We start from the raw sequence: 17,564 nt of genomic DNA on the forward strand, positions 1-17,564 counted from the left end.
AGGAGGGTGTGAGTCAGCCCTACTGCCCTGACTCCGACAATGGCCCCCCTCCTTCTCTCTGGTCAGCCAGTGGGAGGATGAAGCAGGTTCCATGGGGCAGTGCCTAAGACCCATGGTGACACTGCCAAGGCTGATAACCTCGCTGATTCCATGCCTTCCTCTGTGCTCTAGGACACAGGTGTTGGGGGTGTGATGTGCTTGTGATTGATTGCTTTCATTTTCCTTGATTATGCAAACCGGTGGCTTTTGCCAGGAACTTTACCTCCTGAGGCTGTTCGTCTGTTCCCTCCTATTGGCCTACTGGTCTCATTATTTTGGGGAGGCGTATTTTTTCAAGTGACAGAGGAGTTATAACTGCCCTTGCCTCTTGAGACTGAGGTACCTGGAGTTCAGGAGCCCCACCTGTTGACAATGACAGCAGATGAGTTGGTTTTCTTTGTGAATGGCAAAAAGGTAAGCAGGAGCTGACTTTTGCTTTGGCTTACGTGCTCCCTGGAAAGGACTGTGTGTCCTGTGGAAGAGGCTGTTCTCTCTCTTTTGTGCTCTCTTCTCTCTGTCTCCCTTTAAAGGTGTGGCTGTGTTTGGGGTGACCTAGGGGAAAGAAGATGCTCTCCGGGCTAGAACAGAGTCAAGATAGATACTCAAGGGGCAAAGGAATGAGGGGAAGGGAAGCAGGGAGAGAAGTGTCTGTGGGCTTCCCCCACCACACCCCACCCACCCACAGCAGGAGAGACACTGGCAGGAGGCTGAGAAGGGAGGACAGGGTTCTAGGTGAGACTGGAGGTCACCCCCCACACTTCCGTTTCTGCATTTAGTCAAATATGTCCTAAGGCTTCTGTTGATCTCTTTACAGAGGGAAGGAACAAGAATGTGTTTTCTTGATAATATCAGGATATATGGTGTACACACCCTTTGCTTCTAATATTTCATGTATGGAAGTATAGCAGCCAACTTGTGGGAGTACATATACTGACATCTTGTGGCAGGCACATTTATTTTCATGAAGGGCAAGCTTGCCCCTGCACTTAGTTCTTCATATTAATATTGCAGATCCCCTTGATAAAAATGGACCATTTGGATTATCTTCATGGGTAAGGAAGGTGAGGGTGGGATGGGGCAGAGGGGGACTTTTTACATGGGGACCATGTCCTTGCAGCACTGGAAGGATGAGGAACTTTGCAAATTGTAATGCAGGTGCAGAGAGAGAGGGTGCAAGCACATTACATTGTCTCCATCTTCATCTTGCCCTCCCTACCCCGCTGCTGACTTGCTTGCATCTGCTTTAGTCCCCCTTTTGGGAATGAATGGGACAGTAAGAGGGATTGTTACACATTGAAAAGAGCCATGTGACCCTGTGGGTGCCTAATGTCCACAGGGAACCCCCACAAGGCAATTTTATTTGTTTTGTTGAATTGGCAGTTTAGAGAAGAAAAACAGGGTGGCTTCCCTGGTAATTTTCAAGAACTAAAATGTGCTTCATAGGACATCTAGTGCTTAAGTGTTGGGGTGTATCTGAGTGAGGAGCAAGAAAATTCCATGAACTACCGTATCATCAGTACTCTGAAGGCTGTGGATTCAGTGAGTGGTGTCACCGGGAGGCACGGGGGAGCGGAGTCAGCCATGCTCTTCTGGGTCCAAAATCGTCTTCCCATTCCAGTTTCTTTCCAGGATTGGCATCGGGCAGCAAACCAAGAGGTAGGGCGAAGCTTCCATGTTGGTCGTACCCAACATTTCCAACAATTTTGCACCCAACATTTCCAACAATTTTTTTGCATTCAGCAATTACACTGTATAGATTTAAGAAACAGTTGTTGAATTGGCTTTCTAGAATGGTGTCTTCTGTGGGATTGTTCTAAGACATTTTTACTTTGAATGAGCAGCTGGGCTTAATGACTTCCAAGGCCTCCCCCCCCAAGGTTGATTATTTTATTGAGCCATCAATTCCTGTGTGTAGGTACAAGCTTCTGTTCTTCTTTACAAATTGTATGCCCTGAGGCACTGGAGTATTTGAAGGGAAATTCAGCTTGGAAAAAATTGCTTTCTCATGAGTTTTATTTTCACTTGAAAAAAGCAACTTCAAATTTGTAGATGGTATTAGCACATCAAACTCTACCGTATATTATGGCCAGTTTTGGTGATAAATACCCACGTTTGAGAAACCAGTGGGAAGAGGACAGGCAGTGCAAGGAGTGGTGAGATAAAAGCAGTACTCTAAAAACAAGACCCAGCCAAAGAATCCCCTAACAAATTAAGGCAGGTGTGAGTAAGCGTGTTCCCATGTCAAATGTTCTAGACCATTTGTTCTAGGACATTATATACAGAAGTTATCAAACAAGGGGCCAGAACTTGGTGACTCACTCTTCAGTGTGAGCCTTCTACTCTCCCTGTCCTTCACTAGCTGGGGCCCTGGGGAGAATGTAAGATACCAACCATCAGGTACCCAGGGGGCCTTCTGTGGTGGTGATGGGCCTTGATGGCTGTTATTTTCACTACTTCTTCTGAACTAAAGTCAGAGTGGAAGAGAAAGAGCTGCCCAGGGTTTTGTTATTGTAGTGATAGTCTTTGGGAGGGTAGGATCCTTGCTTTTCAGAGCAATCACTCTCTGTTTCCTGGAGACTGTGGCATTTGGAGGAAGCTAGGGAGGTTTAGCATGTAGGGTGCAGCTGAAGGTACCCAATAGTGATCCCCCCATAAGAAGTCAGTGTCAGTGACTCAAGCCTCTCTCTCCCTCCCTCACATCATTGACATTTTGCAAGTTACTCCCAGCACTGGGAGTGTGGATATACATGGCTGGAGGCGTTGCCATTCAGGAGTTTACGAATTAATTCAGAGGTGGATTATGGTTAGGCAAAGTATTATATTCCAAAATGTATTTCACAGGAAACCATCCCCATGAGATACCCTTCTCAGATATTCTTAAACCACTCAGCCCAGCGCTGGCACAAAGTAGGTGCCCAGTTCATATGAGTGGGCTGAATAGATGAATAGTAAAAGCCCTAAAAAATCCTCTGGCAAAGAAATTTATTTTTTAAACTTTGTATTTTAAGTTTGCAGAAATGTTACAGGAAGGATGCAAAGAAATATTAAATAGATTTTTCCTACCTGTTAACATTTTGCCACATTTGTATTTTATTTCTCTCTCTCTCTCTCCATATACATACATGTATGTATTTATAGGCATGTACATAGATATATAGGTATATGTATTATAAGTACACAATTATATACTTATTATGTATGTAAATAATAGAACTAAATAATAAAGCATAACATCACTTTATTTCTGAATCATCTGAGGGTAAATTTCAGACATCATACCCTCTTACCCCTTAAACTAAAAATAAAGATATTCTAACAGAACCACCGATTTTAAAAATCAGGAAGTTTAGTGTTGACAGAATACTATGATCTAAAATCTATGGATTTTATGCAACATTATTTCAATTTTCCCAGTGACATCCTTCATGACTCCCCCCATCCTGCCCCAGCCCAGGATTGCATCTTGCAGTTAATTGTCAATTCTCTTTAGTGTCCTTTAATCTGGAACAGCTCCATAGCTTTCCTTGTCTTTTGGGATGTTGATTTTTATAAAGAGAACACGTTAGTTGCTTTTTTTGGAATGTTCCTCATTTTGAGTTTGTGCCATGCTTTCTAATAATTCCATCCAGAGTCTGCAGTGTGGGCGGGAATTTCAGAGAAGTGGTGCAACCTTCTTGAAAGGACATCATGTCAGCGTCCATGTTAGTGGGTGTGAACTTGCTCTTTGGGTTAGCTGGTGCTCAGGTTTCTGCGCTGTTAGGTTACTCTTGCTTCCTTTATCATTAGCAAATTATCTGTGAGAAGGTTCTCTGAGGCTGTAAATATCTCCATTATCAAACTTTCACTCACACTCATTTTATTATCCGTTAATGTTAATCATTCTCAATTGGATCAATTGTGGGACAGGTTATAAGATTTCTGTCATGTTATTAATTGGTTTTCTTCTGCCAAGAAAACTTTCCCTTCTCTCCAATTTGTTTCTTTCTTTATTAATTATGAATTCAAACTCATGAGTTTTAACTTTACTTAATGGATTATAAATGCATTTTGGCCATTCTTTTGGCCACTAAGGTTTTCTAAAACAATCTGCCTAATGCAGTGTCTTCTAAGCTCCCTTCCCCACAAAGTATTTTTCCTGTGGGATACCCACTGGCGTCCCATTGAGAGAGGATTCCATGGGGTTTTCTTGAGGAAACCCTGCAGCCAGGCCCTGAGAGTGGTACAGCCATTCTCGTTGGAATTCAGGGAGGTGGGCTTTGGCTGGGATGATATGGAAAGCCTTACCAGGGAGGTGTCCAGAATCTTCTGATAAGTCAAGACGCAGATGGAAGAGGAATGAAATGGTTGAAGACTTATAAGTCAGAAGGTAGATGGTATGTTTTCACTGGAGTACAAAGACCAGCTTCGCAGGGCAAGTAGGGGGTGGGGAGGCTGAAAATGAAGATGTGGGACACATTGAAAAAGGCCTTATCAGACAGCCTAAGGAACCTGAGAGACCTTGCTGGTCACTGAAGGCAGAGCAGGGAACTGCTGTGATGTGATGGAAGTAGAGCTGGAGGGCAGGAGGAAGGACCCTCTTGGGGAGAAGACAGTAGGTAAGGCTTTCACGTCCGTCTACGGAACAGGCACTGGGGATCTTTAGTTTGTACATTTATGATTTCTTCTCCAAGAGGAAAGGCATAGTTTCTGTGTAAACTTTGTAATCAGGACCTTGAATAAGCTGTGGGGTATAATAAAAAAAGAAAAATCATCCTATCTTTCTTTTTCCCTCAAACTTGTTTCAAGAGGTGAATTCTGGCATTTTGTTACCTCTTTGACTACTTTTGGTTAATTAAAAAACCCTGTGGTCATTTCTGAGTTGCCGAACACAATCTCAGGTCAGGACAGAGGTGAGGGCAGCAAGAAGTCTCTCTCATATGCATGCCCTCCATTTGGTCAAACAACACTTCATGTGCTTTGCTCTCTCTAACTCTGGGAGTGCATCCCAATCCCAACTTTGGCAAGATGTGGAAGCCATACCACAGGGCTCTCTACTGAAACCCTCATCACAAATTCTCTCCCTTAACCACCCCACTCACCCAAACCCTTTCATCCTTGATCATGTGTGAAGAGGCATGGAATGGTTTTCCATGGATTTCCTCTGAAAATTTGCTCTGGGAACTTGCACTTCGCTCTGTAGACAACCTCCTCCATTTTATTGGAGATCCCATTTGTGGCCCTTTGTTTGGAGAGTTCTCCTTTTTTGATAGGTGTTAGTGTTGTTGACTGTGATAGCTCAGTGCGCACAATACTCCGCTGTGAGCACAGGTCCACGGACTGGCTCTCCGCTGTCCGAGTGTGGACACCCCAGGAGGCAAACCCACAGCCTGCACGCTGCCACCTCAGCTGTCCCTGGCATTCACAGATGGGCAGCTGGAAATGAGGTGACATGTTTGATTTACAGAGGGTTTTGCCTCAGTCAGCCCAGCATGGCAGTTGCGACACCTAAGTGCTCATGGTGAGTCCTATTGTGGAACCTTAGGATTGAAGATGTCAGCACATACTTAGTTTGACTTGTAGTGAATATGCTCATTCTGATGGAATTTTCAAAAGAAAGCCCTCTAGTTTTTGTAAGATATTTAACACATCCCCACCAACTTTACCAATTATTTTTAGTAAGAAAATGGCTAAGTACTCCTTTGATATATTTTTCTGTTATTTTGTAGGTGGTGGAGAAAAATGCAGACCCAGAAACAACCCTTTTGGCCTACCTGAGAAGAAAGCGTATCCTGACTTTGGAGGGGGCTGAGGGAGAGGGCCGGTGGGACTCCTTCTGTGGGTAGCATGTCATTTTGTAGTGACTGCTGGGGAGGCTGTGGCATGTGGAAGAAGGAGCACTGGACTGGGGCCCTGGACACCTGCATTCTAACTGCACTTGGCAGCTGTGTGACCCAGGGAAGTCATTTGAGCTCTGGGTCTGCAATTCTCAGCTATTGAATAGGAAGATCATTCTTGATGCTCCTTAAGATCTCTTCCAGCAAAGACTCTAGTGAAGCCAATATTTGATCCTGGGCCTGAACAGCAAGCAGCTCCCAAAGGCACTCATTAGCCCTGGACAGCTTTAAGGTCATTCCCTCTCAGAGGAACGGAACTATCCTCAGCTCATCTCTGCCTGAGGCCTAAATGGGCTTCCTGGGGAAAGTTTCCAGCTCAGAGAAGGTGGAGAGAAAGTCTGAGGAAACAGTATGTGTTGGAGAAGGGAAGCCTGAGGTAGGAAACTATGTAGAGGTGCCACCCATTGTGGAAATGAAAGTGCTGGGAGGCTTGGGCAGGGGTCACCTAACAGGGATTTTAGATTCTGCTCTTCATTCAGTGTGGGAAGGATGCCTTTAAGAGTCCCCAAACCTTATTAAGATTTTATTTATTTATTTATTTATTTATTTATTTATTTATTTATTTATTTTTAAATTACAGTTGACATTCAATATTATTTTGGATTGGTTTCAGGTGTACAGCATAGTGGTTATACAATCACATACTTTATAAAGTGTTCCCCTCCCCCCTAATATTTTCACTGTCTACCTGGCACCATCCATACTTATTACAATACTAGAGGCCCGGTGCATAAAAATTCATGTTTTGGAGAGGGGATCCCTCAGCCAGGCCTGCCCCCTCTCATAGTCCAGGAGCCCTCAGTGGTGGGAGGCGACCCAGCAATCAGGGGAAGGTGAAGCCCCCATTACACTTCTGTTGCTGCCTCTGCCAGCAGCGCAAGTCTCAACTGGCCCTGGTTACCCTAGCCTTGGACCAGCTCTGGGTGGCTGGGGGCTGAGGGGACTGGGGGACTTCAGAGGCAGGTATCTCGCTGGTGCTGAGGGGACTGGGTGCCATAATTTTGTGGCTGTGGGCTCTGCCTTCTCTGAGGGCAGGGCAGTCAATCAGCATATTCCCTCCTTATTGGCCATGGGCATTGCTAACTTTGTGATGGTGTGAGGGTCAATTAGCATATTTCCTCTTTATTAGATAGGCCTATTGGCTCTATTTCCTATGCTGTACTTTATATCCCCATATTTTGTACTGAGCCCTTGAAATATTTGTTCTTTTAGGGTAGGAAAATATTCTGAGACCCTGGAACAAAAACAATAACAAAAATATAACAGGAGCTGACATTTAATGAGTACTTACTATGTCCAGGGGGAGTCCAAGGTGATTTCTGTGGGTTACCTCACTGGTCCTCATTGCAATACTTCCAACAGGATAAAAAGCTGGGACTCAGCAAATCCCAGAACAGATCAATGTCTCTCTCTGGTCCGAGTGACTTCATGGCAGCTCTGCTGGGTGGATGTGACAGCTGCCCACATGGTCAGATTTTGAGGTGCCCAAATCTCTTGACTCAGGAGATCACAGGACTGGGGGCCTAGAAGGCCTGGAAGACCTGACACCAAGAAAAGTTTCTAGTATTCAAGTCCTAGTCAGTGCAAAGCCCCATCCCTACCTCCTGGGTCAGTGCAGCCTCTCTGATGAGGAGGCTGGGTGGGTCTGCTGCCTCCCTGGTGGAGAGGCAAGTGTGTGACAGTGGATGGCTCTACAGTCGAAGCTCTGCCCAGAATTTCCCAGCAGCCCAGCAAAGACCCTTTTTCTCTGAGTTCGTGCTCCTTAACCCAGGACCATTCAGTGGGGCTGAGCGGGACCAAGCTGGGCTGTGGAGAAGGGCGCTGTGGAGCTTGCACCGTGATGATTTCCAAGTATGATCATCTCCAGAACAAGATTGTGTATCCTTTTCCTGCTGGCTGATTGCCCATGTGAGGACTATGAAGTAGCAGTCAGCTTGTGAGTGAGCGAGTGAGTGTGTGTGTGTGTGTTGTGTGTGCACGTGTGCACAATACATGTGACCTTTAAAATCCAATCACATTTCACATCCCATAAGATCCTTCAATAGGTCTCCATCACCCCCAGGATAAAGTCCAATCTCTTTGCTTAGCACACGAAACCCTTTACAATACACCCCACCTTTCCTCTCCAGTTTTCGTTCTCTCCATGGGCCCAGCACTCCATTCATCAGTGCATCCTAGTCCCTCCTGAAGGGGCAATTGTGCACAACTAACATTCCATTTCCATTAATTTCTTGGTCTTTGCGTAAGCTGTTTTCCAAGTCTGTTTGAATATCCTTTCTTTCAGGACTTCTGTACGTGGTTCCTTCTGGGAGGCACTGCCGTCTTGAGGACTCAGAAAAATACCATCTCCTCCAGGAAGGCTTTCTTGAGCTCCTAAACTGTGTTAGGTGCCCTTTGTCTGAGCTAGTCCCGTAGTGCCCTGTGCACAGCCCTCCTGAGCACCGATAATAAGTTATTTAAATTTCACCTTCACACTGGCTTGTATTTCCCTGGTTGACTGCAAAGGATTAAAGAACAGAGATTTCATCTTATTCACCTTTACTTCTCAGCCCTCAGTAGAGTGCCTAGTACATGGCTGGTGATCAATAACAGATCAAGTGAATGAAAGATGGATAAAGGAATGGATGTAAGCAAGCTCTAAGGGTTGGTATCTCATGTCTCCTGAGAAATGGGGGAGGTAGAGGTGGGTGAAAACAGGAAAGCAAAAGTGCCTGGAGGTAGTAAAATTGAAGAGGCGAAGGAAGGGCCCTGCAGAGAGAGGAGCACATGTTGGGCCTGGCACCTGCCAGAAAACTTCCCCCTAACTCAGCCTCCAGGGTCGGGCTGAGTCAGAGGCATCTGAAAGTGACCCTGGCTCCCGTGCTCCAGCTGGGAGGCATAGTGTGCCCTGCTGCCTGACCTCCAATGCAGGAGGGTTCAGGCCTCACCGTGGAGTGTGTGTGTGTGTGTGTGTGTGTGTGTGTGTGTGTGTATGAATGTCCTTTGTTCCTTGGTCAGAGTCTTGGGTGGAGAGTCAAGAACACATGTAGGAGAGGAAAGGACATAATGCAGAGTGGTAAGAAACGACACAGCATCACAGTCTCCCCGGCCCTGCACTCAGTCAGGTCCATCCTGATGGCCTGAATGGACAATGGAATGACCTTAATCTGGGGTTGCAGCCACTTTTCTGCCAATGCCTGCCTGGCCCCCATCTGCTCTTTGCACCATGTTGCAGTGACGACTGTGGAAGGGATAGGAAGCACCAAGACCAGGCTGCATCCCGTCCAGGTAACCAAAGCAATGGGAACTCATGATAAAGCTACAGACTTGCTTGGGGTTGTTGGGCTGTCACTTCTAGGCAAAGGAGGCGTTGTGACCAGGCCACTTCCCCATCCCCTTAGGGGTGAGGGGTGGGCTGTGAGGCAGGCAAAGAAGGAGGCGCCCATGCTGCTGCTCTCTCCTGTGGCGGGTGAACATAACATTGCATGACTCCAAGGGGACCAAGAGGTCAACTGGATCTGGTGGCTGGACAGTCCAGCTGCAGGGAGGAGAGGTTGGAGAACTTCCTCACCTTGAGCTTGAATATGCTTGGGAAACCCCCTTCCTTCCCAGATTCAAGATTCTAAATGCTCCCTGTCCCTTGATAAAAAGCCCACCTACTCCCTGCCCCCTCGAATAACAATTCCATTGCATGTCTCACCTGCCACCGCAGATAATACTAATATGGGCTGCTCCATCTTCATTAAATGAGGGTAAACAAGGCCTGAATAAGCGAACAGAGACATTTGAGTGCCTAAGGCTTTCTTCATGATGCTTCCAGACCCCCTGAGACTAGGTACCATGTAGTGAAACTGAGAGTGCTTTTGGGTTAGAGTGGGCAGTAGTCTGGGAGGTTTTCTGGAGAGAAGCAGGATGCTCTCGGGTGTCGTGTAGTGGAGTATGCATTGGAGCAGAGCACTGCGGGAAGAAAAGGCCATTATTTTCAGTGCTTTTTGTTTGTGGAAACCGAGGCAGGGAGGTCTTTGCAAGATTACAATCACAGAGGGTGCCAGAGCCACACCCAGGTCTTCATCTTGCCTTGACCAGTTGTCCAGAGCATGCCTTCCTTGGGCTCCGACATGAATGTGGGAGCCAGGGCCTCCCGTGGTGCAAGCTGGTTATACTCCTTGAGAGGAGTTTCTGGGACCAGCCAGGTGAACCAGGGCAGGGTGGGGATGGTATTGCTTCATGGCTGTGACTTCATTCTTAGCTTAGGGAGGAAAAGGGAAAATTGCTAAACTTGTTCAACCTGAAGGAGATGTGAGAAGGTTCATTAGGGCTTCTTATAATTATCCTTGAGATGAAAGAAAGAATGAACAGCTTACATACTGAGATCATATATGTGTAATTAGGCTAAAATTCTGCCTTTCCCGTGACGCAAATTCTTCTTCCCATATTCTTATTTTGGCTCCCAGATAAGCTGTAGAGCTAGATTCCACTTTTCCTTGTCTACTCAGTTTCCCCCCTCTCATGCTCTTATTCTCATGCTCTTATTTTGGCTTCCAAATAAGCTGTAGAGCTAGATTCCACTTTTCCTTGTCTACTCAGTTTCCCCCCTCTTTGTTTCTGTGACACTGCACTCCCCTCATTCTCCTCCCACCTCCATTCACTGGTCCTCTCTGTGGCTGCAGCTCCCTAGGGCTCCCACCCAGGCCCTTCCCTTCTCCATCTTCACACCCTTCCCGTGTGAGTTTAATACCATCTACATGTGAACAGTATGCATATTTATACCTTCAGCTTTGACCTCTCCTCAGAGGTTAGGTTCATATTTCCAGCTGCCTTCTTAGCATCACTACATGGTGTCTAGTTTCAAATGTAACAAAAGCCTATTCTTTCCCTACTTTCCTCCCCATCTGTCTTCATCTGAGTCAATGCCAAGAGCTTCAATCCACTTGATCAACACAAACATCTAGGCATCACCTTTGGTGCCTTCTCTTTTTTTTTTTTTTTTTTTTTTATATATATTTTATTGATTTTGTACAGAGAGGAAGGGAGAGAGATAGAGAGCCAGAAACATCGATGAGAGAGAGTCATCGATCAGCTGCCTCCTGCACACCCCCCACCGGGGACATGCCCGCAACCAAGGTACATGCCCTTGACCGGAATCGAACCCGGGTCCCCTCAGTCCCCAAGCCGACGCTCTATCCATTGAGCCAAACCGGTCCCGGGTGCCTTCTCTTTTACGCCACCCCCACTCCATCCAGAAGTAGTGTCTACCTCCCAATCCTACAGTGACACCTCCTTTTTCTCTCAGTTTCCCTATTACTGAGCCATCATCCTCTCTTGCCTGATCATCTGTTTCTAGTGTTGCCCCCTACCACCCATTCCTCACCCAACAGCCAGAAGAGTCTTTAAAAACATAAATTAGATCTTATCCCAATATGGCTTTCCATCACACCCAATATGGCTTTCTGTCACATTAGACCCAGAATAAAAATCTGGGTCCTGACCCTGGCTTATGAGGAACTGCATGATCTCTACCAGAATTTCTCTTGTCCCAGCGGGTTCTATCCACACTGACCCTTTAGTCACTCTAGCACGTCAGGCTTTGCACGTGCTGTTCCTCTGCCTGGAATACACTCTTCCCTGTTCCAAATTGTTATTAAATTCAACTTAAAAGTCACCTTTTCAAAGCCACCACTTCTGACCACTTTGAGGAGTCATGGTCACTCAGGGTCCTGTCATCTTGAACTAATTTTTACATACCTCTTATCTCCTGGATTTTCTTTTTTTGTGTGTGTCAATATTTTTCTGACTAGGACTTGAGCTTCATGAAACCAGAGACCTTATCTCTTTTCCTCACTGTCTGGTTACCTACCATGCCTCATGCATGATAGTTTCTCAGTAATTATTTATAAAATGAATGAATAGATATGCTAGGCACTGGGGATACAGTATTCTAATAATTTTACTTAATGTAAGTGCCAAGAGATACTCTTAAGAAACATAGTAATTATAATAATAATAGTGTGGAAAATCTTCTTATAATGAAAAATTTTGCAGGTTTGAATGAAAGTTTTGTGATAATCATTTCATATCACATATTCTATTTATTTTTTTAAAATGTGCTTTATTGATTTTTTTTTCAGAGAGGAAGGGAGAGGGATGGAGAGTTAGAAACATATATGAGAGAGAAACATCAATCAGCGGCTTCCTGCACACCCTCTACTGGGAATGTACCCCGGACCAAAGTACATGACCTTGACCATAATCACACCTGGAACCCCTCAGTCTGCAGGCCAATGCTCTATCCAATGAGCCAAACCAGCTAGGGCTCACATGTTCTATATGATCCATTTCTCAACTCTTATGGATGTGGAGGGTTACCACTTGACAATGGTATTCTAGTTTGGAATAAGATACATTCAGTTAGCTCTGAACAAAGGCTGGTTGAGATGGATTATGGGGCAGTGTATGTAATAGAAGGTGACACAGCTCTTCCATTTACTATATGTGTCTCTGGATAAATCTCTTAATTTCTGGACCTGCTTCCTCCTCTGCTCAGGGAAGGGAACAGAGGGAGAGAAGATGCTTCTGGTTCTAATAGTAACTCTCCTACTAATAATGAACACTACTTGAATTCCCTCTCTATGCCAGGTATAGGGGTAAGAGTTTTTGTGAATTATCTTATTGAATCCTCTAGACATAAGTACCAGGACAAAGAACCTGCAGCTCAGAGAGGCTTGGTGATGTGCCCAAGGCCACAGTTGGCAAGTGGTGGCACTGGGATTTGACTCTGTGCATCACCTGCTGCCCACACTGTCTGTTGATGTGGCCTGGCTTCAGTTGGGTCACGTAGCAAGTCTGAGAGGGGTTCTGCCATCACAAGTGTCCATGTCATCTGTCCCTTTTAGGAGAGAATTGCCAAAAGCCACGGTTCCCAGTGCGGGTTCTGTACTCCTGGCATCGTCATGAGCATGTACACACTGCTCCGGAACCAGCCCCAGCCCACCATGGAGGAGGTCGAGGATGCCTTCCATGGTACGGGTCCAGAACACAGCCCAGGAAATGGGGTGGCAGCTGGGGCTCTGAGGGAGTCACTGTGGGGTCCAAGTGGAAGCTGGGGATGGGCCAGGAGTCTGAGGCACTGCCTTAGGAGAAGAAGTTCAGCCTACTTACATGTGTTGGTGAAGATCTGTTAGAGGGCTGACCTCTCTTAGTTTGAGGGACACACAGGTGGGTTGGAGACAGCTTGCCTTGGTGTTAATCTTCCCAAGATGCCTTTCTGCCCTCCCTCTGCACTGGGGAGACCATTTGGAAACTCCACAGGGCCTAGTGATATCACTTCCTTCCATCTCAGCTTCCACCAGGACAGGACTCTGCAGAGCAAAGGCCCATATGAGAAGGCAGCCAAGATCCTGAGCTCTGGCAGGAATGGCTTCCCACATTCCCTCGGTGCAGGGGCCTAGGAGCCTGGGCCAGCTGTCTCTTTCTCTGAACTGAACAGAGAAGACTCCCCAACCATTCACCATTTCAGTCCATCATTTATTCAACCAGTTATATGGAGTCCTATCATGGGCAAGGCACCACACAGGAAACAAGGGACATGGGGGTAAAAGACACCATCCTTCCTCCAGGGAGTTTGCACTCTGAGGGAGAGAGAGTTTTACTCATAACACAAGGAATAGGCACCATGGAAGCACCTACCATTTCAGAAAGTCTTCCTGGAAGAAGTGGTAGATGTTTTGAAGCCAGTAGCACAAGGGAAGAGGAGGGGCATTCTAGGAAGAGAAAACAGAATATTCAGAAGGTGTCTGATCCTCGGGCTCAGCCAGAGCCCCTCACCTGCCCTGGAGCCTGCACTGACATCGCCCCTGTTCCTTGTCCCACAGGAAACCTGTGCCGCTGCACAGGCTACAGACCCATCCTCCAGGGCTTCCGCACCTTTACCAAGGTAAGTGGGCGCCTCAGGACATCAGTGGCCCTGCTCCTAAAGCAAACACACCCTGCAGTCTCAGTTGGGAGGGATGCCAAGGGCCTCTGCATGACAGAGAAGAGAGAGAAGATGGCCAGGTGGCAGGTTCCCCCACTGTGGCTACCTGGCATGAGCAGTAGACTCTGCCATTCTTATTCAGAGAGGGGTTTTCACCAATAGCACTGGGACTTTTTCTCCAGGAAGAGCCTGGGGAACTGGTTTTTGGAAGAGGCCTGGCGCCCCAGAGCTAATTCCCTCCAGGGCATTTAGGCTTGGCATCCTTCCTTGGAGACTAGCCTGCTCAGGCCATGGCATAGGTGCTGGATGACTCAGCACCCAGGCGCCTCATCCTTTCCTCTCCTGGCTGCCTTCTGCAGTTGGTGCTCTGCTGGGCTGATTAAACTGCTGATCAAATCGCCAGTTTTCGAAGGCCTGCAGTGTTCCCAGCATGCTGAGTGAGAAGCCACAGCCAGGTGTCTGAGCATCTCTAATAGAAACACAGGCACACAGCTGCCACCTGGCAAGGAGGACTCTCTTTTCTTGGCTTAATCTCCTCAGATTTTATCTGATTCTCACACTCCTCTCAGGGTGATTCAGGGTTCTGACAGAGTCAGCTTTTTGTAAGTGCATTCAAAAAATGAGTGTTTCATGCAAATAATTCTCAGGGGTGGGGATGGAAATGGGGCTCATAAAATGGAAGACACCACGCCCTGATGAGGAAAATAGGAAGTGTGGATTTAGAGAAAAATGATTGAAAGCTCAGACTTAGAGTCTGCAGACCTAGGTTCAAATCTCATTTCATTACTTAACTGGTTCATAGCCTTGGACAAATTTCCTTGCTTCTAAAATTTGGATTATAATAATGCCTGCCTTATCATGAATGTTGAAAGTACTTCTTGCAAAGTCATCAGAACAAGCCTGGGCGTATCTTAAGTATTCAGTAAGTGGCAACTCTGAATTACGATGCCGGTCCATTTCTTCCATGACTTAATGCTTGATCTCTATAAATGGTGCAGGCTTCCCTGAGAACCAGGAATCGTTAATCTTGACCATGAGTGCATTTCATAGGAGGCTGCTCAAAGAGAAACAATTTAACCAGCCTCCTAGTTTCTCAAAAGAGAAGGGCTTCTGAACGTAGCTGATAATTATGCTCCTTCTGAGGGTGGAACTGGGTCCTCACTCCGTTGTTTGGCGACACTTCCCTCTGTCAGTGTGGAGCTGAGCAGAGCTGAGTTCTCTGATCAGCTGACACGCCCTGCGTAGTGTCCTTGGAAGCTCATGTCCATGACTCATTAGAGACCCCCAGCCAGTATTCAGAGCCTTTCACTCTTTAAACAAATATCCTCACCTGAGGAATGAGGGTATTTTTTTCTTGGATGTTTAGAGTGAGTGGAAGGGAGCAGGGGAAGGGAGAGAGAGAGAGAGAGGGAGAGAGAGAGAGAGAGAGAGAGAGAGAGAGAGAGAGAGAGAGAGAGAGAGAGAGAGGAACTTTGACATGAGAGAGACATATTGATTGGTTGTCTTTTGCTCACACCCTGTCCAGGGCTGGGAATTGAACCTGCAACCAAAGTGTGCACCCTTGACTAGAATTGAACCCATGACCCTTTGGTCCTTGGGTCCCACGCTCTAATTAGTGAGCAAATCAGCCCGGCAGAGCCATTCACTCCTGATTTGCACACAGTTCTATCAAACCTGGCCATCTCGTCTTCACTAGGAAAGGGTGAGGAGCATCTTCTAGAGAGAGGCACACTATTCCCAGTGAGAAATGACAGTGTCCATTCAGCAGCAAGCAAGGAAGGGAAGGAACTATAAAAACAGCCCTGAGCTCAGTGTCTCCTGAGAAAAGTGGAAATCCCTGCAGGGGGAAGGCAGCCATATCCAGCCATAGTAGACCTTGTCATAGGGCACTGAACATTGTCCATCACAATAGTTTATGTCATAAACACGTCAATGAATTATCAAGAGCAAAAATTTAAGTAAGAACATGTTGGCATTCAATGTCCTGGGAAAATGTGTGTCTGTGAAATACATCCGTCCACCAGCACTGGGTGAGTGCGGCTGGTGCCCCTCACTTCACTTGGGACCTGGTGACTCCCTGTATCACTCCTTCTCCAAGAAGAAAGATGAGATAGGGCACTATAGAAACCTTTCCTTCCCTTCCTTCCTTCTTTTCTTCCTTCCTTTTCCCTTCCTTCCTTCCTTCCTTCCTTCCTTCCTTCCTTCCTTCCTTCCTTCCTTCCTTTCTCCCTTCCTTCCTTCCTTCCTTCCTTCTTTTCTTTCTCCCTTCCTTCCTTCCTTCCTTCCTTCCTTCCTTCCTTCCTTCCTTCCTTCCTTCCTTCTTTCCTTCCTTCCTTCCTGTCTAAATAGGAAGGGCAAGGGCAAGGTGGGGGTGGAGAGGCCCAAACCAGAGCAGCTCTGAGATCTGACGGCAAAGCTGTGAATGCCAGAGGGGCCTGTACTTAGGGCAGCGTTTGCAGAGGGTCAAGGAAGGGAGGTTTTCTCTCCCAATGCCAAGTCTGCCAGTGCCCCCCAGTTCTCAAAGGACACACCCTGGCCCTCTTGGAGAAAACAGTAGGTTGTGACTCATCCTTCGGGAAATGTCAGGATAGAAAGGTGTCTACTGTGACTCATGTGCAGAGGGGCTGCCCCCAGTCAGCTCCTCCAGTAATTGGTTGCTCTGAAAATATGCCCGGGCTGTGCCTGGAAGTTTCCCCCACTTGGCCTCTCAGCACAAGTTCATGATTCAGGAGTGTCTCCTGGGGTCTGGGAGTCCTGCTTTTTTTGGACACAGTAGTGAGGTGGGAGGCAGCAAGCTGGGCTCTCCTCTGTGCTGTGCTATTGGCACGCCAAGAGGTCCTGGGCAGGTCCTTTTCCCATCATTAATGGGTCATCAGACCTGTGCACTTCCCCTGGAACAGGCCCACGATGAGGAATAAAGAGAGCTGAGCTTCCTGGCAAGAAGTGTCTAATCAGCCGGGGTGATGCCCAGACACACTTGCTGGATACAGCTCTGGACCCAGCAAACAGAGTTGGACATTCTTGTTGGGAGCCCCACAAAGACTCCAACCTGGGAGGTGCCCAGATAAGAACTTGATTGATCTAAAAGAGGGGGCTCTTGAGTGCTGAGAGAACCAAGGGAATTTCTGCTTCAGAGGCTTCCTAAGGGAGCAGCATTGAAGAGGGAAATGGGCATAAAGAAATCCTATATAATAAAGAGGTAATATGCAAACTCACTGTCACTCCAACACACAAGATGGCCCCCATGTTGTCAAAGATGGCTGCCCCCATGTGGACACAAGATGACTGCCACAAGATGGCCACCAGGAAAGGGCAATTGGGAGGGTCCAGGCCTTGGAGGGGAGGATAGTTAGGGGCCACCAGGCCTGCAGGGAAGGGCAATTAGGGTGATCAGGCCTTCAGGGAAGGGCAGTTAGGGGCTATCAGGCCAGTGGGATAGGGCAGTTAGGAGCAATCGGCCAGCAGGGGAGCAATTAGGCATCAATCAGGCTGGCAGGCGAGTGGTTAGAGGGTGATCAGGCTGGCAGGCAGGCAGGCAGTCAGGCAGGGGAGCAATTGGGAGCCAGCAGTCCTGGAATTTGAGAGGAATCCCAGATTGGAGAAGGTGCAAGCTGGGCTGAGGGACATAGGGCCTCTAGTGTTTTGATAAAATAGGAGGACCTATCTTTATGGAGAAATTTTCTTAATATTAAGTTTCCCTG

At 47.0% G+C, this 17,564-nt stretch overlaps 1 protein-coding gene across 3 annotated transcripts in view; it reads left to right on the forward strand.

Moving 5' to 3' along the window:
* Nucleotides 1-237: 237 nt before the first annotated feature.
* LOC118717142 (xanthine dehydrogenase/oxidase-like) overlaps nt 238-17,564 on the forward strand; it is a 32,181-nt gene continuing 14,854 nt past the window's right edge. For 2 of the 3 annotated variants that reach the window (XM_045580559.1, XM_036434851.2), the window contains exons 1-6: nt 238-453; nt 5,745-5,802; nt 7,694-7,790; nt 9,071-9,179; nt 12,785-12,911; nt 13,763-13,824. In XM_045580559.1, coding sequence (XP_045436515.1) covers nt 412-453; nt 5,745-5,802; nt 7,694-7,790; nt 9,071-9,179; nt 12,785-12,911; nt 13,763-13,824 — 495 coding nt within the window. In that variant the 5' untranslated portion in view covers nt 238-411. The remainder of the gene's footprint in view (nt 454-5,744; nt 5,803-7,693; nt 7,791-9,070; nt 9,180-12,784; nt 12,912-13,762; nt 13,825-17,564) is intronic. The other variant, XM_036434850.2, reaches the window with a different exon arrangement.

The sequence above is a fragment of the Pipistrellus kuhlii genome, unplaced genomic scaffold (assembly GCF_014108245.1).
Source record: "Pipistrellus kuhlii isolate mPipKuh1 unplaced genomic scaffold, mPipKuh1.p scaffold_m20_p_13, whole genome shotgun sequence".
Classification (NCBI taxonomy): Eukaryota; Metazoa; Chordata; class Mammalia; order Chiroptera; family Vespertilionidae; genus Pipistrellus; species Pipistrellus kuhlii.